This window comes from Stenella coeruleoalba (assembly GCF_951394435.1).
Source record: "Stenella coeruleoalba genome assembly, chromosome: 11".
NCBI classification, from domain to species: Eukaryota; Metazoa; Chordata; class Mammalia; order Artiodactyla; family Delphinidae; genus Stenella; species Stenella coeruleoalba.
The window spans coordinates 909,666-936,691 of record NC_137157.1 but is presented as its reverse complement, the minus strand read 5'-3'; the positions used below and the strand labels follow the sequence as shown (position 1 = coordinate 936,691).

At 59.2% G+C, this 27,026-nt stretch overlaps 1 protein-coding gene across 1 annotated transcript; it reads right to left on the bottom strand.

Annotated features, from left to right (window-relative positions):
* Positions 1–395: 395 nt before the first annotated feature.
* Positions 396–24,869, bottom strand: IL17REL (interleukin 17 receptor E like; the record flags this gene model as incomplete). Its single annotated transcript, XM_079936533.1, has 20 exons — positions 24,355–24,869; positions 23,897–24,122; positions 21,992–22,045; positions 21,317–21,515; positions 20,684–20,783; positions 8,591–8,668; positions 7,534–7,683; positions 7,254–7,363; positions 6,865–6,979; positions 6,572–6,616; positions 6,170–6,315; positions 6,010–6,081; positions 5,823–5,928; positions 5,194–5,357; positions 5,082–5,126; positions 4,737–4,794; positions 4,406–4,563; positions 4,148–4,228; positions 3,891–3,948; positions 396–547 (listed from the first exon to the last, which is right to left on the bottom strand). Exons 1-20 carry the CDS (start codon positions 24,557–24,559, stop codon positions 396–398), a joined length of 2,322 nt encoding a protein of 773 aa, XP_079792659.1. The 5' UTR covers positions 24,560–24,869.
* Positions 24,870–27,026: the final 2,157 nt, after the last annotated feature.

Here is a 27,026-nt window from a genome sequence, read left to right as displayed (position 1 = left end):
CACACTCCTCTAAACGGCAGCCCTTCCACACTTCCTATTTGCTTTCCTGACCTCCTCCTTCTCGCACTGGCACTGGGCACCCCGTTATAAGTTACATATTCAGCTGTTTGTGGTCTGTCTTCCCCAGGCAAAGGTCCGCTCCAGGTAGGGTGGCCGATGGCCCTGTCTGCCTGGGGTTTAGGGCTGAAAATCCTGACCTGAGAAGCCCCGCAGTTCAGGGCAGACCCAGGTATTTCCCCCGCTCCGGGGCCAGTGCTGTTTGTTATTAGTGCTGGGACAGGGTGGCACCCAGTGGGCGCTCAGTACCCGCTTAAGGAATGAATGAGGTACACAGATGTCCAAAGGCTCGTCCCAGCTAAGCTGTGAGCCCTGGCGGGTGTGACCCTAGTCATCCCTCATCCGGGGCCTGAGCGCATCCGCACGTCTCTCCGGGGCAGGGGTGAGGATGGGGTTTCCCGCTTGGCGGGCGGGGGGGCCAGTCTTACTTGGTCCATGGCCAAGGCGGTGGGCCTGCTGGGCCATGGGGCTCCGGGTGTGGTTCCAGATCCTGATGTGGAGGCGGGAGGTAAGGTCCAGCTCAGAAGCGGGCGCTGAGTGTTGCCACCACTTGGTGGCGGTGCACACTGGACAGTGGGGCAGCTGGGACCAGAGCGTGTTCCTCCCCTCCCCGTCCCCTGTGGCCCTGCACACCCTTGGTCCTGGAGAGAAGCACGGCCGCTGCCTCTGTGTGGGCCTCTGCTTCCGCCATCTGGGGCAGCCCGGGCTGCTGAGGAGTCTTGGGGGAGCCTGCACCCGGTCAGTTCCCCGCACCCCCCGCCAGCAAATCCACCATTCCAGCTCCAGGCGGCAAGGACTCCTGGGGTGGCCCTGGGTCCCGCTGGGGTCTCTGTGCGTGGACCAGGGGACCCCTGGATGGTCCAGGCATGGGAAGCAGGAGCTTGTGGGACGGGGAGAGGGGGCCCCAGCCAGAGCTGGGACCTTGGTCCCCCACCCTCCTGGGTGCCTTGATGGGGAGGGGACACCTGGGGCAGACAGGGGTCTCCCCTTGGGCAGGGGACCGGGCCTGGCTGGGGTAGGGGAGTGGGAGCCTGGGGCTTGAGGGGTGGTTCAGCCCCTGCCAATCGTCAGGGGGCGGGCCTGCGGGCTGAGTGGGCACGGGGTGGCCCTGACCCGCCTGTGGGCACCACTCTCTCCCCACCCATGGGTGCGGCTGTGGGGCTGTTGGAGTTCCTAGCCTGGGGATGTCCTGCGATACAGGCGGGGCTGTACGTGGCGGAGGGCGGCAGGCTCCGCCCGTGTCCGTGGCTCCACCCTCGCCCCAGCTGCAGTCCTGACCTCCATCTCGTTTTAGGAGGTAAGCCCAGGCCCGTGGTCCTCCCAACCCCACCCTAAGGGCCACCTTGCCCTGCAGACCCCATCTCTGTCGTCAAGGAAAGAGGCGAGCCAGGTGGACAAGTGTTTACTGAGCGAGGGGCCATGCTGGCTTTGCCTGCCCCCCTAGTCGGCTGGGGGCAGCAGGCCCCATTGAGAGAGGGATAGGAGAAGGCCCGGTGGACTGTGTCCGGCTGAAGGAGGGACAGCCCAGCCAGGGCCTGGGTGTAGGGGCACATCTGCAGACGCAGCGCAGCTGACGTCCAGGGCGGGGCCTGGATGCACCGTGGTCTCGTGGAGGTGACCCCAGACACAGCTTGGGAGGTGTGGCCCGGTGGTCCTTGTGAGCCGGCAGGAGGGTCCTGGGAGGGCAGACCCAGCCGGCCAACTGCTGGGTGACCCCTGGCCTGGGACACGGAAGTGACACTGCAGGGTCAAGGGTCCCCCTGTGGTCCCTGAGCACAGATGGCACATAGTGGCCCTCAGGGAGTGTGACTGTCTGAGAATGGTTCGTCCTGGCACGTGGCCCCTGAGGCCAACGGAAGCAGCCGGCCCTCACTGGACTGGCCTCGCTGGGGGCCTGGGGAGTGGAAGGTGGGCTGAGCTCTGCGGGGGGCTGGTGCAGGGTGGTGTTCGGGCCGTGGGCTCCCTCGAGCTCTTAGCAGAGTCTTTGAAGGGTCGAGGGAGAGCTGTGTGAGGGACACTGGGGGGCCAGTGAAGGCCCAGCCTGGGCAGCAGGGGGCCACCCAGTATGTGGAGCCCGGCCATTGTGGGCATGTCCCGGCCCCCAGACCCGCCCAGCTACAGAAGGGGCGCGGCCACACTCTGCACTTCAGAGAACACTGTCCTCAGGACCAGGGGTGCAGGCCGTGCCCCCAGTTGTCCAGAGGGAGCCGGGACCACGCTGCGATGGGGCAGGTCAGGGGCTGGGCCACCCGGGGAAGGGCGCATCCCACCCAGCCGTTCTCTTGGACCCCACTCGGGGGGTTCAGAGGGGCTGAAGGTCCTTGACTGGAAGCCCCGGCATGGCCCAAGGGCCCGCGGGAGCCGCAGGCCTCTGGAGAGCTGAGGCACATAGGTGCCACGGTCTGGGGCCAGGTGAGACCCGCCCCACCGCCTGCTCTGAGGCCCAGCCTTCACAGAGGCTTGGCGTGCCCAGGCGTGAGCTGCCACTCACCACGTCCCAGCAATCTGGCCCTAGCACTTGCTTCTTCCTGGTGAGACACGTGGCCTCAGGCTGCTGTCCCCTGGGTGGCAGCTGGGGAGACAGGAATGGGGGGCTGGCTCAGGCGGCCCAGTGCCACCCTCATCTGGGGGCACAGCCGTCCCCAGCCCAGCCCTGCCTGTGCGGTGGAAGGCAGGAGAGGGGTCCGAGACCCCAGTCGCTCAGGGTGCACTGCCCAGTGCAGCTGAGCCAGTGCCCGCGCGGCAGGCAAGGGTCCCGTCTCCGGGGGAGTCCGCCCAGACCCCAAGGGCAGTATGCCCCCCAGGTGCCCACACTTGAGCTGGGCCCAGTCACTCTCACTGCTTCCTGGGACTCTGGGACTCGCCCAGCATAACACTGGCGCTCCAGCCGTGGCCCCAGGCCAGCCACCGGGCCACCTGGCTGGCAGGTATTAGAGCCCCAGCCCAGACATGAGGCCCCTAGGGGTGACCATCGCCCCTTTGACCTGTGATCTGCTGGAGGTGACCTTTGCTGGGGAATGGGACCCAGACTCGGCTGAAAAGCTCTGCTGGGTCAGGGAGTGGGGGGCAGTTGGGGGATACAGGCGTGAGGAGCCTCCGCGGGCCCCGGGGCATTTCCCGGGGGAAGGCGGGCAGGACTGGGGCTGCCCTGGAATTGCTGTGACTCAGCTGAGTTCAGAGGCCATTCAAGACCTACCCAGCTGCCCATGTGCAGAAAGGGCTGCGAGAGCCCTGGGCGCCGGAATGCTCCCCCCGTGACCAGGGGGTCCACTCTCCACAGCTACCAGGAGAGGTTCTGTGCTTGCAGGTGGCTGTGCCTGCTGTCACTCACCCTGCGCTGGTGTCGTCCCTCCCCCCACCCCACCCCCACCCCCACCCCCCACCCCCTCCCCCCCACCCCACCCCGGGGCAGGAGCCACCCCGCTGGGCCACACCCAGGCCCTGCAGGGTTAGGCTTATCCGTGGCTGGCTGGGCGAAGGGTGGGCTGGGGACATCGCGTTCCTGCACAGTTGGAACCAGAGCCCTGATTGGGGTCGGAGCAGTCAGGGAGGAGACGCAGCGCACCTGACACCGTGGGACCCGGCTGGGTGCTTGGAGGCTCTGGGGCGGACTTGACCGCCCAAGTCAGGGCGGGGCCGGGCCTGGCTCCGAGGCGGGTGGCCCCTCTGTCGCCTGCCGAGCCCCAGTCTACTGTGCCGTGCACCCCGCCCCCACTCCAACATGGGAGACGGGGCTCCAGGGGCCAGTCTGGGGTCCAGCCCTTGCCTCTTGCAGCCCCCCGAGGGCCTGTCCTCCCTGCCCCCTCTGGCTGAGGCCTGGCCCCGGTGCTCACCGCACTGGAGGTCGCACAGCTGCTGGGGGACGGAGAACTGGATGTCGGTCCTTCTGCCCTGCAGGCCGGGTCGAAGGCAGCGAGAGCGAGAGCGGGTCAGCACAGCCTGCAGCCGCTCCCTGAGCCCCGCCCGCATTCCCCAGAGGCACCGGCTGGAGGGACTGCGTAGCTGGAGGGGCCCCCAGGGCAGCTCTGGGGAGGCGGGGGCTCCCCTGAGGTCTGGGAGTGGAGGAGGTGGGCAGGACAGCACCACCCACCTGGATGCAGGTGCCGGGTGCGCAGGCCTGGTCCCCGGGAATGTCCACAAAGGCCACCGCAGGGTCCTCTGTGGGGTCACCCTGAGCGGGGGAGGGGTGGGTCACGGGCAGCGGGGGTGCAGACCAGGCTCCTCTGCGTCCCTGCGGAGCCGTCTCAGCACCCTCCCCGCCAGGGCTGGCTTGGGGACTGTGGGGAACTGAAGGGGTCAGCACGCCCCCCCCAGGTCCCCAGGACGGTGCCCACCACACCCAGCTCACCGCAGGGATGGGGGTGGCCTGGAGCAGCCGGCGGCACGCGGGGGGCCACGTCTTCCCTCGGTGACACAGGCACACCTGGAAGCGGGCAGGGCTGGGCGAGAAGAAGGCCACCCGGAGGTGGCCCGGAGCGGGTGCCAGCTGGACGGTCATCTTCCAGGCTGCGGGGGGCAGGGGTGAGGCCCAGCACGCCACCCCACAAGTGACCGCACCCTGTCGTCTTGCCCCCCCTCCCCCCGACCAAGAGGCATTTACACAAGCAAAGGGCCTTCTTTGCTGCGGCCGCCCTGCAACGGCCCCAGCCGGCCTCCCTCCCGCCCCGCGGGGGGCTCACCTGGGAAGCGCAGCTGCTCAAAAGGGCACTTCACCGGGAAGCCCAGGCTCGTGGAGAACTGCAGGGAGGCCGAGGGACGGGGTGTGGCCACGTGTGCAGGTACGGGGGGGCGGGTGGGGGGCCGGGACAGGCGGGCCTCCTTCGTGGCCCTCTGGGACTGGTTACACTCCCCCCGCCCCGCCCCCGTGGGACCAGGAGGGGATCAGAGGGGCCACTGAGTAGCTGGACCCAGGGCTGGACAAGGCACAGGGGGATATGTGGCTGCAGGCCCCTTGCCCCAATGCCCTGGGCCCCCTCCCCAAGCCCTGGTAGTGCACGAGGCGGGCTGCGGACTGGCCCACTCACCTTCAGGCAGAGCTGGGGCTGGGTGTCCACAAGAGGGTACTGCACCTGAGGGGCGCTCAGGTCAGGGCCCTGGCCGTCCATCCCCGCCCCATCCCTGCCTGGGGGCACTCACCCTGCTGTGTGCAGGCCGGCTGGACTGCTCCAGCTCCAGGCACTGGGGCCCTGGCCCTGGGCGCCAGCACAGACTCACACGGCCACTCACGGGACAGGCAGGCTCCCAACTCAGCTCCTGGCTCCCCGGGTGGTAGTGGATGGCGTCCCACAGTGTCTCCGTGTCTGCAGGGACCCTCCCCCAGGGCTGGCATCAGCTGGCGCTACCCCAGCCGCCCGTGGGCCACGGGACTGAGCACCTGCTAGAGTAACCATCGGGCTGGCCCAGGACCCAGGTGCCTTCTCTCGGGGGCTCTGGGCCTGACCCGAGTCTGTGTGTGTGTTCTGTGAGCACCCCGCACCCCTCCGGGAGCCCCTCTCGGCAGCCTGGGCTCTTCCAGGTGGCCTGGCTGCGACACGTGCGTGCACCGGCCGACACGCGCTCTCCTGCACGCTCACGTCCACGCGCAGGCTCTGCCGCCTTGGAGGGCTTGCCTGGAACACACTTGGCTGCCTGCCGTCCGAAGCAGGCTCAAGGGCTGAGGCTGGGCCTGTCCCCCAACCCCGTCTCACCCCCGCTCGAGTCAGCCGTCCCAGCTGGACAGGCCAGCCCCTACCCTGCTGGGCACCTCTGACCCTCCCATCTCCCACCCTTCTCTCCTCGCTCCCCCCTCCTTCCCCCTGGCACCACGGGGCACTTGCCATCTTCGAAGGGGCAGGTCTGGATCCGCACGGCGTCAGGCGTCGCGGACCAGCCCTGCGGGAGGGACTGGGGTCAGCGCAGGGTCTGCCCATCCTTCTGTCCACTCCCGGCGGTCAAGGCCACATCCTCACTGACCTCAAGGCACAGGCACGACAACTCTTGTTTGTAGGGCAGAGAGACCCTCCGGGAGACCCCGTTCGCTGTCACCTGCAGGGGAGTGAAGGCACCGTGGGCGGGCGGCCAGCGAGGATCAGAGGCGGGGCCGGGCCGGGGGCGGGGCCGGGGCGGGGCTCACTCGCACTGGGGCGCCCGCGTCTTCGCAGGTGAACCACTTGAGGCAGAGCCGCACGTAGTAGTCGTGGTAGTCGGGGCCCCCTGACTCTGGCACCTGTACCAGAATGACCTTGCGGCTGCGGTCCACCGAGTAGGAGAGCTTCCCAGCTGTAGAAGGGAAGCAGGTGAGGTCACGCTGGGGCCAGAGGTCACCAGGCACGGGGCTCCCTTGTGCTGACAGCCTCCAGGTGGTGATCCCTGCCAGACCCCGGTATTTTGGGGGTCTCCCACCTGAGGACCCATCATGATTTCCCGAGTGCGGAGGGCAGAAGAGCCCAGTGGGAGGCCCGTGGGTGTCTGCCACCACCTGAGAGGCTTCCCAGGAGCCATGGGGCCCAGGTCCCACCCGGGGAGGGGGCCTCACCAAAGCAGTCGGGCACGTTCCTCCCTACGTCCTCGTCTGCGCAGTCTGAGAACGACAGAGGCAGTGTTGGGCCCAGCCCGCTCTGCACCAGGGGCCGCCCCCCAGCTGGGCCTCTGCCCGTGTGGTTTCCAGAAGGCCTTCCTCTCCAGGGAAACGGAGACGCTGAATTGAGCCAAATGCACTGCTGGGAGCCGTCCAGCGCGGGGCCCTGCCCCCTGCCCCCTGCCCTGGGTGAGTCCCGCCCTGAATCAGTCCCGGGAAGCTGGATGGCAGCTGTGCCCGCGCCGGCCCACCTTCCACATGGTACCGCTCGTCCAGCTGGACCCCGCAGAAGTGGGGGACAGTCCTCAGGGTGACGTAGAGGCTCTGGGCCACGCTCACCTCAAAGCAGTCAAAGTGCACCTGGAGCTGGGCAGGGACGGGTGGGAACTGGTGGAGCTGGGACCTCTGTCCACCCACCCATGGCCAGGCCAGTTCCACACCGCACAGCTGGAACCCAGGGTCTGGGGCAGAGGAGGAGGGGCACCCATTCCTTGGGCCTGGGGTGGCAGAGCCCCAGGACGGTCTATGGATCAGGTGGCCAAGAGGGGAGGGCAGCCAGGAGCAGGCCAGGGGACAGGTGCAGCTGCCCGGCACCGGCTTGGGGCTGGACCCGCAAGTCCGGGTCAGACCCTGGTCTCACCTGCTGCCCCACCTGCAGCCGGCGGGAGGCCCTGGGGACCCGCACGCTCTGGCACTGTGTCTCCTGGGTGTCCAGGCTCATGGAGCAGGCCTCCAGGCCCCGCAGGCCCTCTGGGTGGAGGGAGGGGCCGGCAGGGCTGTCAGAGCCCTTCCCTCCCCTCCTCTGTGAAGGGCAGTTAGCAGGGTCTCCCTGGCCCACCCCACCCCCGGCTTGTCACGGGGATTAGAGGAGCCCTGAGCCCACCACCCCACTTCCTGGGTGTCACCACCATCATGGTCACCATGCAGCGTGAGAGAGGCCTTGACGCGCAGGAACAGGGAGCAGCCGTCGGGGGGGGCACACTTCATGGCAGTGGAGAGGGTCAGGGCCTCCAGGACGGACCCGGACATGGACGTGGGGGGCTTGCGGCAGAAGCTGTTGAAAATATTTCCTGGGGAGGGGAGAAGGAGGGTGAGTACCACGGTTCCCAGGGCCTGGGTAAGGCTCTTTGGGTGGTGGGGTGGGGGTGGGGGAGGGGGGCTCTGGGGCTGCACAGTCGCGGGGAGAGTCCTCCCTACTTGCCCCAGTGCAGTCAGGGAACCAGGCCCCGGATGAGTGGTGGGCCACCCTGAGCCATGCTCAGAGATGACCGCTGGGCGCCAGGAGTGGGCCCCCGCCTGGCCAGCAAGGGGGCAGAGGAGCCCCCCTCGGCAAGCTGGCGGGCCCCACGGACAACAAAGATGGGCGACAGCAAAGGTGTGCTGGGGGCACGGGGGCCCTGACCTCAAGGGCACTGCCGCCTAAGGCCCTGACCGCCGGCAGGCGGCTGCGCCCGCCCAGGTGGGCCTGGCCCCGACGGCCTCGGTCAGGGCACCAGAAACTGCGGCCGGCCCAGGGGCTGTGCAGGGAGCTGGGCTCTCACGTCCAGGCGCGGGGGCCGAGCAGTGTTTTCGGCCGTGGCTCTGCAGATTCGCCGGCGGACGCTTCAGGTCCGGGGAGGGGCCTTGGTTCCACGGGAGCCACCACACCCCAGGGGGCCCCGCGCCCCACGGAGATGGCAGCCCAGGTTCTCTGCTGCGCTCAGGGCCGTGGCGTTCACGCGTAGTGACGTGTCAGACGGGGGAGTAACCCCGGGCGGGACAGTGCGCCCAGGAAGGGGAGGTGTGTGTGCTCAGCGGTGCCTCCAGGGGGCCCGGGCCCCAGGCGAACGCCGGGAGCATGTCAGGAAGACCAGCTTCTTGGGCTGACAGTCAAGGGGAAGTAAAGGACGAAAATGCCGGGAGGAGAGGGGGCACGGGTGGGACCAGGTGGAACTGTTGAATGCACGTGATGGGGGGAAGCAGAGGCCGAGGGCGCACCAAAGGCTTCCTCGCTGCAGAGAAAGTGGAGCAGGAATGAGGCATCCCCACGGACCACGGTGGCTGACCACCGAGACCCTGGAGAAGGGAGGCAGAGGCACCGCGGCTGAGACACGGACAGACGCGCTGGCCCGTCGCTCAACAGAGCCCCGACTGGGCCGTATCAGAAACAACTCAAAGAGGCAGCAGGAACTACGAGGTCTGAAGTGTTCCTGGGAAAGAAACCCAGCGCTGTGGATCCCACTGTGGCCAAGATGAAGTCACAGGGGTCAGATTTTCCCTCGAGCCTGAAGCAGCCTGGAAACCAGACAAGATACAGTCTCAAGACACCGGACGTGGGGAAGGACAGACGGCCATGCCCGAGGGACGGGGACAGACGGCCATGCCCGAGGGACGGGGACAGACGGGGGAGCCCAACGAGGGCCCTGCTGTCTTGAGAGCCTTTCCCGGCTGTGGCAGAGGGAGGGGGAATTGGGGACCCCTGACACCCTCCCGAAGTGGAGAAATGGGGCAGACGGAAGTGGCCAGAGTTTGCAGGATGAGCGCAAGAGGAGGGATGATGCAGAGAGAGCAGGGGAATGCGGGTTCGGCAGAGAGCGGATGAGCACATGGACGTGAGGGGCTGCAGGAAGAGGAGAAGCCCAAGGGGTTTGCGGGGACAGCGTCCTGTCCGCACCCGGGGCCAGGACTAACCCCATTCCCAGCCAGACTGGGGACTTCGTGATTCACGGGGCCCCGGGTACACTGTATGCAAGAGTCTTGCTTCTGTAGGAGAATAACTAGCCTTAGATGGAGCACTGCTCTGGCCTCGCCTAACAAATCTTAAAGACCCCCAAAGGTTAACCTGTTTCTAAGGAACTTAACTGTATTTCAGAAATGGCTCAAGAATATTTGTACGGATAAAAGTATATATCCGACACACAACAGGTAAAAATCACCATGTCTACCATATAATAGAAAATTACAAGCCATGCAAAGAATCAGGAAAACATAACCCAGAATGAGAGGAAAAATCAAATAAAACCGACAGCGATGTTAGGATTAGTAGACAGGAACATTCAAACAGTTACTGTAACTGTATTCCACATGTTAGACATGAAAGATATTTAAAAAAAAAACCCAAATCCAACTTTTAGGGATGAAAACTACAGTGCCTGAGATGAAAAATACAACAGCTGGTTTAATAACAGATTAGCCATTGGAAAAAAAAACCCTGGAGAACTTGACATAGCAACAGAAAACATCCAAAAGTAGATGGAGAGAGATTGTGGCGATGGTGAAGGTGTGTTGATGATGATGGTGAAGGTGGTGGTGACAGTGGTGGGGAAATAATAGAACAGAGCATTGACGAGCTGTAGGACCACTTCAAGTGACCTAATGTATGTGTGGTTAGGGTCCCAGAAGGAATGAGGGAATGAAAAAACTTGAAAAAACGATAGAAAATTTTCAAACTTGGTGAGAACTATAAACTCACAGATCCAAGAAGCCTGATGAATGATAAGAAATATGAAGAAATTACACGGCACACCAGGATCAGTTTGCTCAAAGCCAGTGGTAAAGAGAAAACTGTAAACGCCACCAGAGGAAAAAAGACGTGATGTGCAGAGGAGCCAAGGTAAGGAAGGTGCAGAATTCTTTTCGGGAGCAACGCAAGTGAGAAGATGATGGGGACGAAGACCCTGCGGGACTGAGAAACAAACCCCGCCCGCCTAGCATCCTATCCCTGCCCACATATGCACGACTGATTCTCAGCAGACCTGCCGGGAACTCAGAGGGAAAAGCGTAGTCTTTTCAGCAAATGGTGCTGGATCAACTGGTGTCCCCAGGCAAACAATGCGCTTCTGTCCACAGCTTTCACAACATACAAAGTTCACCTAAAATGGACCGTCAACCTCAATGTAAAACCTAAAACTATAAAACTTTTAAAAGAAAACACATTTTTATTCAATAAAAATCTCTGTGACCTTAGGTAAGGCAAAAAATTCTTAGATACAACACTGAAACCGTGACCCACAAGAGAAAAAAATGAATAAATTGGATTTCATCAAACTTTAAAACTTCTACCCTTTGAAAGACCCTGGTAAGGAGTGAAAAGATAAGTCAGAGATTGGGGGGAAATATTTGCAAATCATGCACCTGCTAAGGAACTTGTGTTCAGAATCTATAAAGAACTTTCCAAATTCAATGATAAGGAAACCAACCACGCAATATAAAATGAGTGCCTGTCTGTCCTCAATGCAGGAGGGGTAGACTGGGGGAGGGGGCCGCAGGCTTCCACCATCCTCCCCCCAGACTGATGGAGGTTTAAAAAATAATAAAGCCAGCGAGTAGTTGGTCTGCCTTTTTTTATCAACACGCGCTGGCAGTTCTAAACAGTGTTGGTGATAAAATCTTCCCCGTTGGTGGAAGATCTAAATGATGGCCTGCCCCCAGCCTGGCCCCCAACTGCATCCTTTGCCCACTGTCATCTTGGAGCTGATGTACCTAAGGTGTGGGGTCAGATGGACAACTCAGAGGGGGACAGCACCCCAGGGCAGTGGCTGGAATAGGAGGAGAGGCCGCCTGCAGGAGACAGCTGAGTGTCTGTCTGGCCACAGGGGCTAGTGGTCAAGCCCGGTGGGTTCGTCACGTAATGTCGTGGCGAGGACTGTGTCCCAAGCCTGACGCTTCCCTGCTCTGAGAGTCATCCTTAGAGCTCGGTATGCAGCCTTCTCGAAAGAAGCGATTGTGCTTTAGAATTTTCTCTCATGCGTGTGAAAACTTCCTCCTCTGCGCAGAAAATGAGAAGTCTGCAACTTTTGACCTTTTCTGGAAAAAAACAAAGACCTTCCAGCCAAGCAAGGAAAGGATCAGAGCCAAAAAAAAGGTAGAGCCATAGAAGAGCGTGGTGACCATGGGAAATGATGAAATACATAGTTAAGTATAATGGATGCAAAGGAGAAGTCGCTTGTTGTAAATAAATGAATAAAAATAAGAACAGGCTCTTGTCCCAAATTAAGCTCACAAAACAGGAGAGAGTATATAGAAGAAAGTGAGGCAGGGGACTTCCCTGGCGGTCCAGTGGTTAGTGCTCCGCGCTCCCACTGCAGGGGCTGGGGTTCAATCCCTGGGGAACTAAGATCCTGCATGCCGTGCAGCGCGGCCAAAAAAAAAAAAAAAAAAAGTGAGGCAGAAACACTAAATTATTTGTGGTTCAAAATGGGGAAAATAATTCATTGCTACTGTGTGGAAAGAATTGTGAACCCAAAGCTCATCATAAATACTTACGGAGAAGTAAATATCCTTGGTCTCATTTAGAGAGGCTTCCTAAAAGAAGACCTGACAGCTGTATTTTAAAAAGGAGAAATATGAACTCAAAAGGAAGAAGTGGGTTACGAAAGCAACAGTGAACACAGGAATGGGTAGAACACGGTGGTGAATTTAAATTCGTGCTGGGAGGGCAGCAGGAGAAAGAAGGACTCCTGTCTGTTTAAAAACAAGTTGCGAGTTCCATTTCCCAGCCTACGGTAGCCCACGCTGTTTGGACCAATTCTACTGAAAACAACTTACAATGCTGGAGAAAAAAAACATACATGTAAAAAAAACTTCTTAAAAACCTGTGAGAGGGCTTCCCTGGTGGCGCAGTGGTTGAGAGTCCGCCTGCCGATGCAGGGGACACGGGTTCGTGCCCCGGTCCGGGAAGATCCCACATGCAGCGGAGCGGCTAGGCCCGTGAGCCATGGCCGCTGAACCTGTGCGTCCGGAGCCTGTGCTCCGCAACGGGAGAGGCCACAGCAGTGAGAGGCCCGTGTACCTCAAAAAAAAAAAAAAAACCTGTGAGAGCTGATAAAGAATCAGGATCATCAGTATAAACCCTGAGGAAGGGCAGAGGGACGCAGAGCACAGGAAGCTGCGTTCCTGGGCGTCTCCCAGCCCGGACGCTGAGGGCTCCAAGCGTGCGGCCCAGACCAGGGGATCCCAGGGCTGCCCCGTCACGGCGAGGGGAATCAGGAGAACCCTGCCCCCTCCCCGAGTCCTGGGGCGTGGTGGGAGGGCAGGGGCAGCGGAGCTTCCTGGAGAGCCCACAGCCTCCGTGGGCCTGGGTGCTGGGTCCCGGCCGTGGTCTGCACCCCCAGGAAGATCCAAGAAACTTCAATCTATGACTTAGTTAGAAATGGTCCTGATAGTCACATGTCCCGCCTGGGTGCCACTCAGAAGCAAAGGGGAACCTGGTCTGGGGGAAGGCGCCTACATCCTAGGCTGTGGGGAAGGCATCATTTCTCAGGGGCATGGAGCAGACATTTTTTTTTTTTTTGGCCACACCCCGTGGCTTGTGGGATTTTAGTTCCCCAACCAGGGATCAAACCTGGGCCCTCGGCAGTGAAAGCACGGAGCCCTAACCACTGGACCGCTGGGGAATTCCCTGGAGCAGATATATTTAGTGATAAACAAAGTTGCTGGGGAAACAAAGCACCAAGAGAAAGAACCAGCAGAGACATGCCATGGACGGGTCCATGGAGGGCTACAACAGGTCGGACACAGACAGACCAACCTGCTAAAAGGATAGGCTTGAAAATATAGGGGAAAAAACTATAAAGAGGGACCTAGCACGTTTGAAAGAAACAAATAGAATTTCTAGAAACAAAACCCACAGAAACAGAAATTAAAAAGCAATACATGGTTTGGAGAGCAGGTTGGACATCACTGAAGAGAGAATTAGTGGGAGAAAGATCACAGTGGATGATACAGAAATCAGCAACGAGACAAAGGATGGAAAACGCAGAAGGGAGACTGAGAAATAGGAAGAAAGACGTGAAATGTCTGAGGTGTGTCCATCGAGGTTGCAGAAGGAAAGGAGAGGATGGGGCAGAGGCAATATCTGAGATGATGGTTAAATTTTCTAAGGCTTACACAAAAGTAAAAGTATAAGCTGACCCCACTTACGAATATAGCTGCAAAATCCTAAATAACATTTTAGCAAATTGATTTAATAATATATTAAACATGACCAGATAGGAGTTGTTTTAGGACTGCAGGTGTGGTCAACATTAGACAATCTATCACCTCATTAAAAAGATTAAAGGAGGAAAATTGTATGAGTATCTTTATAGACACAGAAAATTTTCATAAAATTTTCTACCCATGATGAAAGAAGGTTTATCAAACTAGGAAAAGAAAGACACTTCCTTGTCTAGATGGAGGGCGTCTCCTCCAAACGCCCAATAAACCTAATCCTTAATGGTACGTTTTTGGGAATCATTGCTATTTAATATCAGGACTGAGACAGCGGTTCCCCATTCAACATTGTCCTGGAGATTTGAGCCACTTCCATAAGGACAAAAACAAACGTAGGTTATAAACTGTTATTATTTGCAGAGTATGTGATTATCTATATACAAAAACTTAAGAGACTCAGTGGGAAATCTACTAGAAATAACAAAGAAAGTGTAACAAGTGTGTGGATGCAAGATTAATACACGAAACTAGCTTTACACCAACAAACACCAACTAGAAAATGTGATAAAATAAGGAACCCATTCATGGACCCTTCAACCTCTGAAGGGCATAAATAAATACTTTGAGGAAGACCTAACTTCCTCAAAGATGGAAAGGCATACCATGTTCATGGTTAGAAGACTCACCTCGGATAAGATGTCATTTCTGACTCAAATTGGTCAATAAATTCAGTGCAATTCCAAGCAAAACATGTGATATTGTGATTTATATTAAGAAATATATATTTGGTCTTGGTCCCCATTTCTGGTACACAACTCCTAAAGCTCTTGGAGTTTCCTAAATGATGAGTGATAAAGGTGTCTTTTGTTATCTATAACGAACCTGTTTCAACCACACTTAGTTTGTTAATGAGGTGATTTTTAGAAGCACCTAAGGATGGGGGCTGGTTGCCAGGGGAACTAACAATGGGATTAGAGGGTTGGAACTTTCAGTCCCACCTCCCAGACCTCTGGGGAGGGGAGAGGGGCTGGAGGTTGAGTTCAATCACCAATGGCCAATGATTTAATCAACCATGCCTCTGTAATGAAACCTGCATAAACCCCCAAAAGGACAGGTTCGGAGCGCTTCTGGGTTGATGAACACAGAGAAATGACAAGTCAGAGCGCAGGGACACTCCTCATCCTTCCCCATGCCTCGCCCTGGGCGTCTCCTCCATCTGGCTTTTCCTGACTTATATCCTTTGATAATAAACCGGTAATTTAGTAGGTAAAATGTTTCTCTGGGTTCTGCGAGCCACTCAAGCAAATTAATTGAACCTGAGGAGCAGGTGGCGGGAGTCTCCAATTTATAGCCGGTCACTCAGAAGTACTGGTGACACCTGGAGTTTTGACTGGCACCGGAAGTGGGGGTGTCTTGTGGGACTGAGCCCTTCACCTGTGGGAACTGAGGCTCTCTCCAGGTAGACAGTGTCAGAGTTGAGTTAATTGCTTGGTGGTGTTGAAAAATACACACACCGGAAAATGCCTGCTGAAATTTTCAGGAAACTGACAATCAAAAATTCCGATTGAAGATTTGAAGGGCTCAGGGTTGAGTCTCTGGTGGGAATAGACCTGGTGTTGAATGCCTTCGTGTCCTGTCTGGACCTTGGCCATGTTTAATGCCAGCTGTCACGGACGCTCAATTCACTGGGAGACGCAAAATGGTGATACGATAATTCTGTTGTTTTGCTTCCATTTATTGGCTGGAGTAATTGTTCCAAGGGAGCATTTGTAGAAGAAAGGCACGATGGAGGCTTGATTCCTTCCCTTTATTTACCCAATCTTCAAGGTGAGTTGGTTCCCTATCATCCACAGAGACGAACAATTCTTTTTTTTTTTTTTTTTTTAAAACAGTACCGCTAAGAATGCATGGGTTTAAGTATGGGCTGCAACTCATCGCAGTGCTTATTCTTTTTTGAAGCTCAAACAATACCTCTTGGCAGGTGGGAGCTCCTTCTGGCCTCCATGTACTGCAGACCTGTCACCACCGCCTTTGAGAGCTTCCTCTATCTGGAATGACAAGATGTCCCAGGCTCTTCTGGTACATTTTCTGCCCCAGACTGGAAATCAGTTTATTTTGGTGAAAAATGGTATTTCAAGGCCACAGCACTAGGGAGGCTCATGACTATGAGTTGGTCGTTGTTTCTAGGATTTTTCTGTGGACAGAGCTGCAACGTATTTAAAGCAATACCTCGTGAGGTCATACTGAGGTTACCAATTCAGAGTAAAGGTTTTACAGCACCTTTTCTACATGACATCTGCATCTCCTTTCTTCCATGCTTGATTCTCAAGAACACAGGGGAGGATAGAATGAAAATATGTCCTAAGTGTCGTTTGCTGTACTGCACACGCCGTACACGAGTCTGGGTCACAGCACAAACCACCGGGGTGACTGGAAACAGCAGAAACGTGCCTTTGCATAGACTTTTCTCAGTCTCTCCCCATTTTTACACCATCAGCGTACAGCTGTGAACACCACACTGTCTCCTTTTCCTCCTTTCCACAGGTAGTCTCAGTTTTGCGACTAGCCCTGTAGTAATTCTCACCCATTTCTGATCTGACCCTCCTGCAGTCTGGCTGCCCGAGGCTTGTTCTCCCGGAGAGTCCCCAGGAGGGGCCGTGGGACAATAGTCCGTGAGTCCCCGCCTGTTGTACCTTGATACAAGAAGGTCAGTTTTCTTTTATGGAAACATATTTGACGTATAACGTCGTGTAAATCGAAGGAGTACGGCATATTGACTTGATGCATTTATATGTTGTAATAATAATTGTCATCGTAGCAAAGGCACCCCATCAAGTGACATAATTATCGTTTCTTCTTTTGTGGAATAATTAAAATCCAGCCTCTTAGCAAGTGTGGTGATTATAATGCAGTATTGTGTCTATACGCACCATAGCTGCATTATAGTTTTGCTGTCCATTTTCTTCTAGCGTTAAAATGTCACTCTTTGAAAAGCCTGATATACTTTTCTTTCCATTATAAATTGTACAGCTCTTTTTGCCGAGAGGCCCAAAGATTTTTCTCTTTCCCTTTAAAATGCAGCCATTTTACTAGAATAACTTTTGATGTGGTGTCCAGGACTGGTATTCTCGGGTTCATGGTTTGCCTTTTCAAAATCTACTGTCAAGAAAGAAATGTTTGTTCTCCGTGAACTGTAGTTTTTAGTGTTTGTTCTGCTGCTTTGGTTTTCTTTAGGGTCTCATATCATCTGCCTTCCGGACATCCTTTGACTATCTGTAACATTTACCATTATTCACACATCATTTTATCTCTTTTTACATTTCTTTTTGATTTTTTTCCTTTCAAATTTTACTCGTATTCTTTTTTTAAGTTGAAGTATAGTTGATTTACAATGTTGTGTTAATTTCTGCTGAATAGCAAAGTGATTCAGTTATACGTATAGATACATTCTTTTTTTTTTTTTTAACATCTTTATTGGGGTATAATTACTTTACAATGGTGTGTTAGTTTCTGCTTTATAACAAAGTGAATCAGTTATACATATACATATGTTCTCATATCTCTTCCCTCTTGCGTCTCCCTCCCTCCCACCCTCCCTATCCCACCCCTCCAGGCTGTCACAAAGCACCGAGCCAATATCCCTGTGCCACGCGGCTGCTTCCCACTAGCTATCTACCTTACTACGTTTGTTAGTGTGTATATGTCCATGACTCTCTCTCGCCCCGTCACAGCTCACCCTTCCCCCTCCCCATAACCTCAAGTCCGTTCTCTAGGAGGTCTGCGTCTTTACATTCTTTTTTTAAAGTATTCTTTTCCATTATGATTTATCACAGAATGTTGAATCGTTCCCTGTGCTATACAGTAGGACATTGCTTTTTGATTTTTAAAAAAATCTCCTTTTCACCTGCTATTTCTCTCAAGGCATTTAATATTGGGTGTATTCACTACTTCCAATGCAGTCTTCATTTATACAATGATTTTTTCCTTTATTTCTAGTCACCTCGTTTCCGAACGTTTCTAATTTTTGTTCACGTCGTTCTTTAACGTATCATTGTCTTGAATATTCTAAGCCATTTTGAAATGAACTGTTACACTTGTGGGTTTCAGGATGCTCTTCTGGCGCACCTCCTTTGCCTGTCGGCACATCATTCCATTCCTTCTTTTCTTTTTAATTATCATAACTTGTCGGGAACTTGCCCTTGACAGTCTTCCGTTGCCCACATTTACGTGAATTCAGTTTCCCAGAGCTCTTAGCAGACTTGGTCTGCTTTCCTGACTGCGCAGAGCTCCCTCTGCTGTCACTTTTGGGTAGTGTTTAAAAATAGGGTGGATCGCTGTTGAGTTTCTTAGCTCTTTCCCCCCTTGCCTTCGTACCTGAAGCTGCTCTTTTCTTGCCTCTGTTGTCCTTGATGCCACTCCGAGCTTCTCTGTGCAGGGCCTCTCCCAAGGGGTCCCTGCACCCACCTGCCGCAGTGGTGGGCAGCCCCTCGGGGGGGGTGTGTTCCCCAGCGATTCTCACCGTCTGTGGGGTTCAGACACCCCTCCACTCCCTGCTGCACAGACCCCGCTGATGCTCCCGCCTGGGGCTCTGGGGCTCGTCTCTGGGGTCTGGGAGCGTGGACCCCACTTCTGTTTTACATCCTTGCTCTTGGGTCTGAGGATTCAGGGAAGCTACAACCACACCATCATCTCCCGGGACAATTTAGGAAAGATTTAGGAAATCTCCCGGGACAATTTAGGAAAGAAAGGAACCAGAGGGGCTTGCCCCACCAGAAATCAGTATCTAGCTGAGCTCCATATGGACTCAGACAGTGTGACCCCGCTCAGGGATAGGGGCGGGTCAGGGAACCGTGCACACAGCGTGGAAATCTGACGGGGTGGGGGGCGTCCAGTACGTGGTGCGGCCACAGACGGATTTCCAGGTAGCAAAAGATCACAGGTGGGTTCCTACCTCACACCATACGCGGAGATACATTCTAGATGAATCAAAGACCTAAATCTGAGAAAGAAAACTTTAATACAGAAATATAGGAAATACAGGGAGAAAATCTCTCTGACCTCAGGATTGGGAAGACTTTCTTGAAAGACCCCCCCATATCCACAAAATCCATGAAGGGGGAGGCTTGTAGACATGGCTGCATCAAAACTGAAACCTGTGACTCACACCATGAGGTTGAGACTGAGAAAGTGGAAGGACTCTCTGTGACGCGGGGTGACTGCCCCCACACGCTGGCCCAGGGCGGGTCAGGCACAGGGGGAGACCACACGGGTCTCAGCGTCATCAGAGACACACAGACTGAGACGGGAGTGGGGGTGGGGAAGCTGTGGCCTCACGAAACCCCTCCCCCATAACGACCAGAACCACAGGTGCCACAGAGCCAGAGAACGGCCCCCGCAGCAGGCAAAGCACACGGACACAGGCCAGAGCATCACCCAGATGCCGTGGTGTCTCCCTGCCTGGCGACCCCGCTCCCCAGAAGCCCTGCTCGTGGGGTGACTCAGCCTCGGAATTCTCGACAAGCCCCCCTCCCCCGAGTCCGGAGAGAAGGAGGCCGGCTGGGTGTCCTGTATTGTCACCGCTCCGACTGGCGTGCGGGGGAAGGAGTGGGAGGGACGAGACTGCGGCGGCCCCAGGGCCCCCCAGAAGCCGAGGGCCCCTCCCCACACCTCTCCCCGGCCCCCAGGACCCGCCTGCCGAGTCCCCTGTCTCCCCAGCCAGGCCCGGGGCCGTCCTGACACCTAGCCCTCGCACACAGCTCCTGGGGGAAACACCATGGACCTGCGGTCAGAAGAGAGGAGAAGCCAGCCTGAGTAACCAGGGGTCTGTAGGGAGCTGCCGAAGTGTGACCAGGATGGAAAGCATGTCAGACGGAGTGTAGGAAAAATTAAAATAAGGATGGAGGAAAGACATGGAAGAAGGGAGGGGAAAAGGAACACAGAACGTGGGAGGCAAGGAAACGTCACGGAGGAATAGAGGGGACTCTTCCTCAGGCACCTCCACTGTGACAAGGACACGGCTTCAGTGACACAAGGGATCCGACAGGGGATCACACGGCAGGAGGCTCAGCGGAGCCGTGCCCGCCGAGGACCAGTCAAGGAGCCAGACGACCCAATTTCAGGACAAATAAGTACAGTGAGGACGCAGGAACCAGGAGACGTGGCTGGAAATTAAATTGCCGGCTTGGAACAGTTGAGATCATCATGGCAAAAGCCGTTGAGAAAGAGAAAAATGAATGGAAGCAGGTGATGGAAGGCGGAGGTGACTGAGGTCAGATCAGATGGGAGAACGGGCATCACGGAGCCCGGCTTGGACCAGGGATGGCCTGGGGCGGAGGAGAACCCCGCAGGCCCCTCGGCAGAAATGCCAGGGTGGCCTCGGCTTCTCACCCTCCGGGGAGAGTCCAGGGACAGAACTGCCGCCGAGTTGATGCTATTCAACACCCCACAACCGCTGACCGCTGGTCGGACAAACCGGTGACGGGATGCTGCCTGGCGTGGGGGCGTGTCCCCGGCTCGGGGCCCAGCAGCCCGTGTCATAATCTCACTCCTTAACCTTGCAGGGGTCCTCGAGGAAACAACACCTCTTGAGGTGAAGAAACACTTCAAGTTTAACCATTTCTTTAGTTTTTCCTATTACAGTCAAGTCAAATTAAATAAAATACTTAGTTTACATGGCATAAGGTAACTTCACCTCTATAAAATATTTGTTACGTTTATCCCACAAACAGTATATTCGCCTACAAAAGTGTCTAGAATAATGTTTTCCTAATGTAAACAATGTTTATGTCTATATGGGGGCTTTGGAGCAAGATTATTTGCACTTTCTGCCGTATATATTTTGCATCTCTTATGCCCCTTTTAATGAAATATAGTGTCTGCAAAGACAATAAAGCTATTTTTAAAATGGAATATCGTTTTACAATGGGAAAAAATGAAAAAGTGTGATATGAGAAATTTATTGCAAAGCAATGAATTCCGTGAAAACAGGAACGCATGATTCCCACGTCCAGCAAGCCCACGACTGGGCTTGACGGGGCGCTTGCCCTCCTGCACCAGGCGGTGGGCAGGGAAGGGGGGCGGCGCTCTGCTAGGGGAGGGGCGGTGGCAGTGGCGGCAGCTCTTCCTGCACAGGAGGGAGACCCCGGCCGCCTGGCAGACCTGGCTCCCGGGAGGGCAGGGTGATGAGGAGCAGAAGGGCAGCGAGTCCCCCTCGGCCTGAGCTGTACTCACGGTTTACGCGGCTCTTGCAGGCGAAGCCCTGTGGACGGAACAGTGAGAGGGGTGGGAGGTCAGCTTGGCTGCCTCTTGTCCCCCGCCCACCCCGGGCCCCGCCCCGGTGTGACCTGGACCCCATGCACCTTCAGAGCCCCCACCCCCTGACCGCACCGACTTCCCGTGCTGGCATCCGCGGCTCCCCCGGCCCCCTTGTGCCCGTGCTGGGCGGGTGCTGGGCTTCAGGAAGAAAAGAAAATGGGCGACGATCCCGGCCTCGGAGGAGCTGCCTTCGGAGCCGGGGCAGCCACACGACGTCAGAAAGTGACATTTAACGTCAGCTGTTGAAAAGTGTGGGGGACGATAACCGAGCGGTCAGGAGGGTGAGAGCTGTGACTGCCGGGGGTGGCCTCGCTGGGTCTGGCCTGGGGACCGCCGGGGAAGGGCAGGGATTAGCCCATGCACACTGCCTCTCCCGCTGGACTGACGGCTTCCCGAGGGGTCGGGACCAGGGACCAGGGACCAGGCTCAGACAGGGTGGGTGGGGGAAGGCGCCAGGGCCGTGCCCGTGGACCCCACTTTGGTGGGTGGGCTGAGGGGCTCCACGGTAAGCTTGGGAGGATGGGGTCGGCAGAGTTCTGGGAGCCCAGGGACGGGCACCCGAAGCAGCGGAATACAAGCCAGTAGGGTCGCTGCCCTGGGCCCGGGCTCAGCCGCGGTGGGGGCCCTCTGGGGGCGCCCAGGGAGCAACGACAGCTGGGGGCCCGAGGTAGAGACCCTGCCGGCACAAGTGGGGAGGTGGAGGAGCGAAGGGGGTCTGCTCCTGTCCCTGGGGTTTGCAGGGTGGTCCAGCTCCAGCTCCACCCCCCTTTCTAAACAGCCTTTTCATTTTGGAATAATTTTAGATTTACAGAAAAGTTGCAAAGGTGGCGCTGAGGTTTACCCAGTGACGCCCGACGTTAACGTCTCGGGTAAGTGGGTGTCACTCTTGGGCGAGCCCCAGACTCCGGGATTCGCCCGTTTCCACCCAGGTGCCTTTCCGCTCCAGCCTTTTAACTGTCACCCCGCGTCCACCCTGTCTTCTGACCACGACATCTCCCAGAGACGCCGACTCGCCCCCTTAGGCCTCCAGACGCACAACCCCCACGGAGGCGACCTGCGGCCCTGCCCACGGCTCTCACGGGTGAGGGGCCTGACTCCGGGGCCGGCCCAGGGTGGCAGGAGGGCTCTGCTGGACTAAGGGGCTGCACCCACCTGGGTGCCGCGCCCAGAAGGTGACTGGGCAGCAGCTGGGCCTGGGCCGCAGCCCTGAGTGGACAAAGGGGCAGTGGCTTGGGTCCTCGCCCACCCTCCCTCCCTGACACGGCCCCAGATGCCTGGAGCCACCCCCTGGCATCCTCTGTCCTGTGGCCCGAGCCCAGCCCCCTCCCAAGCTGGTAGGAGCTAGAGGGCAGCTGCATCCTGGCCCAGGGTCACTGCCCGCCCACTGGGGACCTCCTGCTGCCCCTGTGCCTGAGGACCACGCAGCTGTGGCCCCTGGGTTTCCAGTGGAGCGGGGGTGGGCGCGGTCTAGTAGTTGGCCCTTCGGTGCCCGCAACCCCTCTCCTGCCTTGGGGACCAGCGGGGGCAAAGGTCGAGGTCAGAGAGCACCTGTGGATTCCGGCGCCCAGGGACCCTGGCATCTTGGGAGCTGGGGGTGGGGACCCGGCAGAAGCTGGCCCGGGGCCCTGGGGCCCTTTGTAGGGTGGGGCCAGGAGGGAGAAGTGGTCGCCCCACCTCCCCCTCCCCGCCTCTGGGGTTTTCCGTCGGGCTTCCCGGGGCTTCCCAGGGCGGCGGGCGTGGGGGGGGGGGTCTGTGGGGAGGGACCCGAGGGTGGGGTCTGGGCCCTGACCCTGCGGCTCCACTGGGTGTGGAGGGCGGGGCCCTGCATGCTGCAGGAGGGGCCCCTTCGGTCTGCCCCACTCCGCCCTGAGGCACCCTGCGGTCATCTGCTCCTGTCCGCCCCACCCTGTGCCATGACTGAAGACGTGCCAAGGCCCAGAACAGCCCTCCTAGGGGCACGATGGGCTGCAGCGGTCTACATGCTGGTGCGGGGGGCACCAGCCGTGCCAGCGGTCCTCTGCTTCGCCCCACAGAGGCAGCCCCGCCCGCCGCCCTGGGCTTCTGGAGCCCCTCCCGTTCAGACCCCTCCTCCGGAGCTGTGACTCCCCCTCTCCGACCCCCTCCCTTGGCTGCCAGCAGCCCCCGGGCCTCGCGGGCTCTCCGCATCCCCTGCTCCTCCGCCCTCCTCCTGTAATCCCACGGCCCCAGCCGGGTGCCACAGTGGCTGGAGCTCCACGGCCAAGTGCAAAGTGGGGCCCAGGCCTGGCCGTCCCCATGGGGGGCAGCGGCGGGGCGGGGGGACCCTCCCTTCTTGCTTCCCTCCCCTGGCCTGGTCCTCCTCCTTCTGCCGGGGTCCCTCCCCTCCTCGCGGCCCGCCCCACATCCGGGCCCATCCCACCATGGGGCCGGCCCATCCCACACCCAGCTGCACCAACGCCAGTTCTCACGTCTGACGGGCTTCTCAAATCCCATATTTCAAAAACGAGTTTCCTCCCTGAACCCTTGCCCGCCAGACCCCGTCACAGGAAACATCTCCTCCATCGGCCCAGGGGCTACGGTTACACTTTAAGGTCCATCTTGGATTTCTCCTTCCCTCAAGGTCAAGGGTCCCCTGCCCTGCCAGCTCTACCTCCAAAGTACACCCCAAAGTGGCCCCGTCCCATTCTCCATCTCCGTGGGGACGGTCCAGGCCACCACCCCTCCCACCTGGGCTCAGCTGTTTCCTCTGCACCCACCTGCTCCCACCAGGAGCCAGACGCACCTCCACCGCCACCATGGGTCCCTGCACCTCGGATCTGAGCCCAGCCTGACCCCCGGCCACCCAAGCCCACTCTGTCTATCCGTGAGCTCCCTGGAACCTCTGCTGGACACTCTCGCAGGCCTCGTGGAGCTGCCTTTCCTCCTGACTGGGAGCCGGGTGTCCCCGTGTCCCCCGGGGGGCCCGGCCACTGCCCCTGAGAGGCCCATGAGCCCTCACGCCAGGCTACCCTGCTCAGCAGTCACCACCGCCTAATCTTGCTTCAGGTGCGTTTCCGCAGGTCCCTGCTGTGCCCACACTTGGAGGAGCGCACACAGCAGGCGCTCCCCAGCCCGTCCCAGCGGGCCGGCCGCCAGTCTCGCACCAGGGGACCCCCCGGGACGCGGGCACACTCTGCGGGCAGGTGCTGCCGGATGGGACGCCTCCCAGGGACAGTGAGAGTTCCGGGACACCACCACTTCTGAGCCGCATCCCGGCCCTGCGGCTCCTTCCCGCCCAGGATGAGCTTGGTACCCGCGGCGTTTCCTTAGCGGGGCATCCACAGAAGCACGGACGCCGCCCTGGGTGACTAATCGGGGTCTGTGAACGCAGGAGGGGCTCTCGGGCTGCCCCCCACCACGTGGCTCCTCGGAGAGGGACAGGTCACAGGTGCGTCAGCGCCCCTGCCCCTCAGGCTCCCGGCAGACGTTTCCCAGATTGGCGCTGCGGGGTCAGGCCACCACCTCGTGGGGATCCCAGGCCCCCAGGCCCCCGCCACCGACCGCCCCGGGCCGGCTTCCCTGGCCTGTGCTGGGGTGGGAACGGCTAGTGCCCACCGAGGGGAACCAGGGCAAGAGGAGAGCCTGGGGGGCAGGGCTCACCTGGGAACAGGAGAGGCTGCATTCTGCGACCCTGGGGACGGCCAGGCTCCGGTAAGCGCTCCAGGCCAGGGAGAGGAAGGCGAGGGCTCGCCCAGCCAGCATCTGGACGCGAAGTGACGGCCGGGCAAGGCTAGCAGGATGCCCGTGGCTGCGCCTCGCCCTCTGGCCGCAGCTCAGCCCCGAGACAAGCAGGAGAGAGTCTGGAGTGAGTTCGCTCCCTGGGGCGGGTGCTGCCCCTCCCGATGGGCCGGGCACAGCCCACAGCCCGCAGCTTCCTCCTGCAGGCTCACACTGGCCAGACGCCCTGCTGTTTCCAGGCTGTCACAGAAGACATCCTGGAACTTTGAGGCTCTGGGGTCTCAGGTAACCGCGTTCCCCTGGGGCTGGCTGCGCGCCTGTGCGATCAGGGAGCCACCTGCCTCCCCCACGGCTCCCGGGTGTCCCCCTGTCTCTCAGGCCCCCGTCCTGTGGTTGGGGGATGGAAGGTGGTCAGGGGCCGTGGTCGTTGAGCTCAGCGGGGCTGGCAGAGGGGTGGGAGCCATCCCAGGCGCCTGTCTCCCAGGGCCGCTGGCGCCAGCCCCAACTCCCGCAAGCCTGGGGACACCCCGAGTGCCCCCGTCACCCATCTGTATGTGAGAGGCTGCCCCCCACTTTGCTGAGCCCTTGCCTAGACATCCCTCACCCCAGAGGGCAGCGCCCCCTGGCCTGTAACTCTGGGGCCTGGCTTCTGCTGGCGGCGGAGCTCTGCTCCTTCCCGTTCGGATCTTCCTGGACAGGGGAGACGTCTCCGGGCAGCGGCTCCCAGCACCCTGTCCGGCCCCAGAAGCCAAGGTGTGGCTCTGGGGCCCTTTGGTATCCTCCCTGTGTCCAGCCCTCCTCCTGCACCCTCCGGCCTGGGAGGGCACTGTCCCATGAAGGGGGCATGGAAAAGGCATATGGCTGGAGAGCTGGGGACACCCCGCCCCCGTTGTGCTGGCCCTAGGGGCTGGGGCTCTGCTTGAAAGCACAACAGGGCACCCCAGGTGTGGAGAGGAGCTGACCCGGAGCTGACCCCAGGCCGGCACCCTGGGCAGGCGGGCCCCTGGGGCGGCCCTGGCGGCCGGCCCGTCTCTTGCACCCTGTCTGACCCGAGTGCTCCGTGAAGTGGGCTCAGGCCCGAGGCAGGAACGAACTTGGGAAACACCTGATGGAGCTTCGGCACCAGAGGATGGGCCCCACAGGCAGACGGCACGCAAGACCACGGGCCCCACACCCCACCCCCGCCCAGGCACCAGAGCCCACGGCCCAGCCTCCCTCCCTCCGGGCCTGCACCTCACCGCTGCTCGCACCAGGCCCGGAGCACGTGTGAGCACCGCGGGGCTCTGGGCACCACCCCTCACTCTGCCCTGTCAGTGAGGCAGAGCTGATGGGGATGGCGCATGCCCGGCCGCGTTCACCTGTGGGGCTGGCCTGGGGTGCGGTCAGCCACAGGCTGGCGTGTTTCGGGGTGGCCAGGAAGTCCAGGCGCTAGTCCTCCCGCCGCCCCTGCTCTGCCCCCCCCCCCGAGTTGAGCTGCAGGAGGTCCCTGGGCCCCCAGGTCAGCCGGGCGGCGTAAGTCGGGAGAGGACGTGCTGCCGGAGCTCAGGCTGCGCGGCCCGGCGCTGCCCTCCACCACAGCCTGCTTTATCATCACCACGGGACAGCTGGGGACGCCGCACTCAGTGACTCTCCCCAGAGCGGCACAGAGGCCCCATGCGGCCCAGTAGGCACCGCAGTGGCCCTCTCTACAGGGCCGCCCCAGGACAGGCCCACCCACCAGGCGACACCCTGGTGTGCTGAGCACACCATCCCGGTGCCAAGGAGATGCAGGTGGTCGGAAGTGGACGGCAAGTCCAACCACACGACTTCATGGGGAAGAACCATGGTGGGGACAGGCCCCTGACCCCTGGGTCTCCTGTCTTGCCTCTGAGGGCTGGGGGCTGCAGATCCCCCCAGTGTCCACAAAGAAGCGGCCCTCGAGACCCCTCGCAGGCCCCCTGTCCCCTGTAGGCTCGGGTGGTTGGGACACCCCAGCCTGAGCCCAGAGAGGCTGCAGGGGCTCCCCCACCTCTGGTCTCCACAGCCTGCACGGCCCACTGAGAGCCAGAGGCCCGAAAGTCCACCTGCGGTACAATCTGAGGGGATCTGACCCAGTGCAGGGACCCCCTTCACCCCCTCGCTGAGCCCAGGTTGAAAGGAGGCTCTTGGGTGCAAAGAACCTGGACCAGCACAGCCAGACTTGTTGAATCAATGAGTGAACAAGGGGCCGCTGGGGAGCCGGCCGGGGCCCTCCAGCAAGGAGGGAGGGGCTCCAGAGGAGGGGTGTCTTGCGGGGGAGCCCACACACCAGGAGGCTCTCATTCTCACATGCCCAGGGCATGCCTCTCACATGCGGGGTGAGGAGAGACGTGTGGGTCTGGGGACGCGGGTGTGGGTGTGGCACGTGGGATGCAGGGCGAGGGGCCCGGGATGCGGGTGGGCATGGGCTGCAGGCGCTGGGAGAGGGTGGGGACTGAGGCTCCACAGAAATACCATGGTGAAGACTGCACAA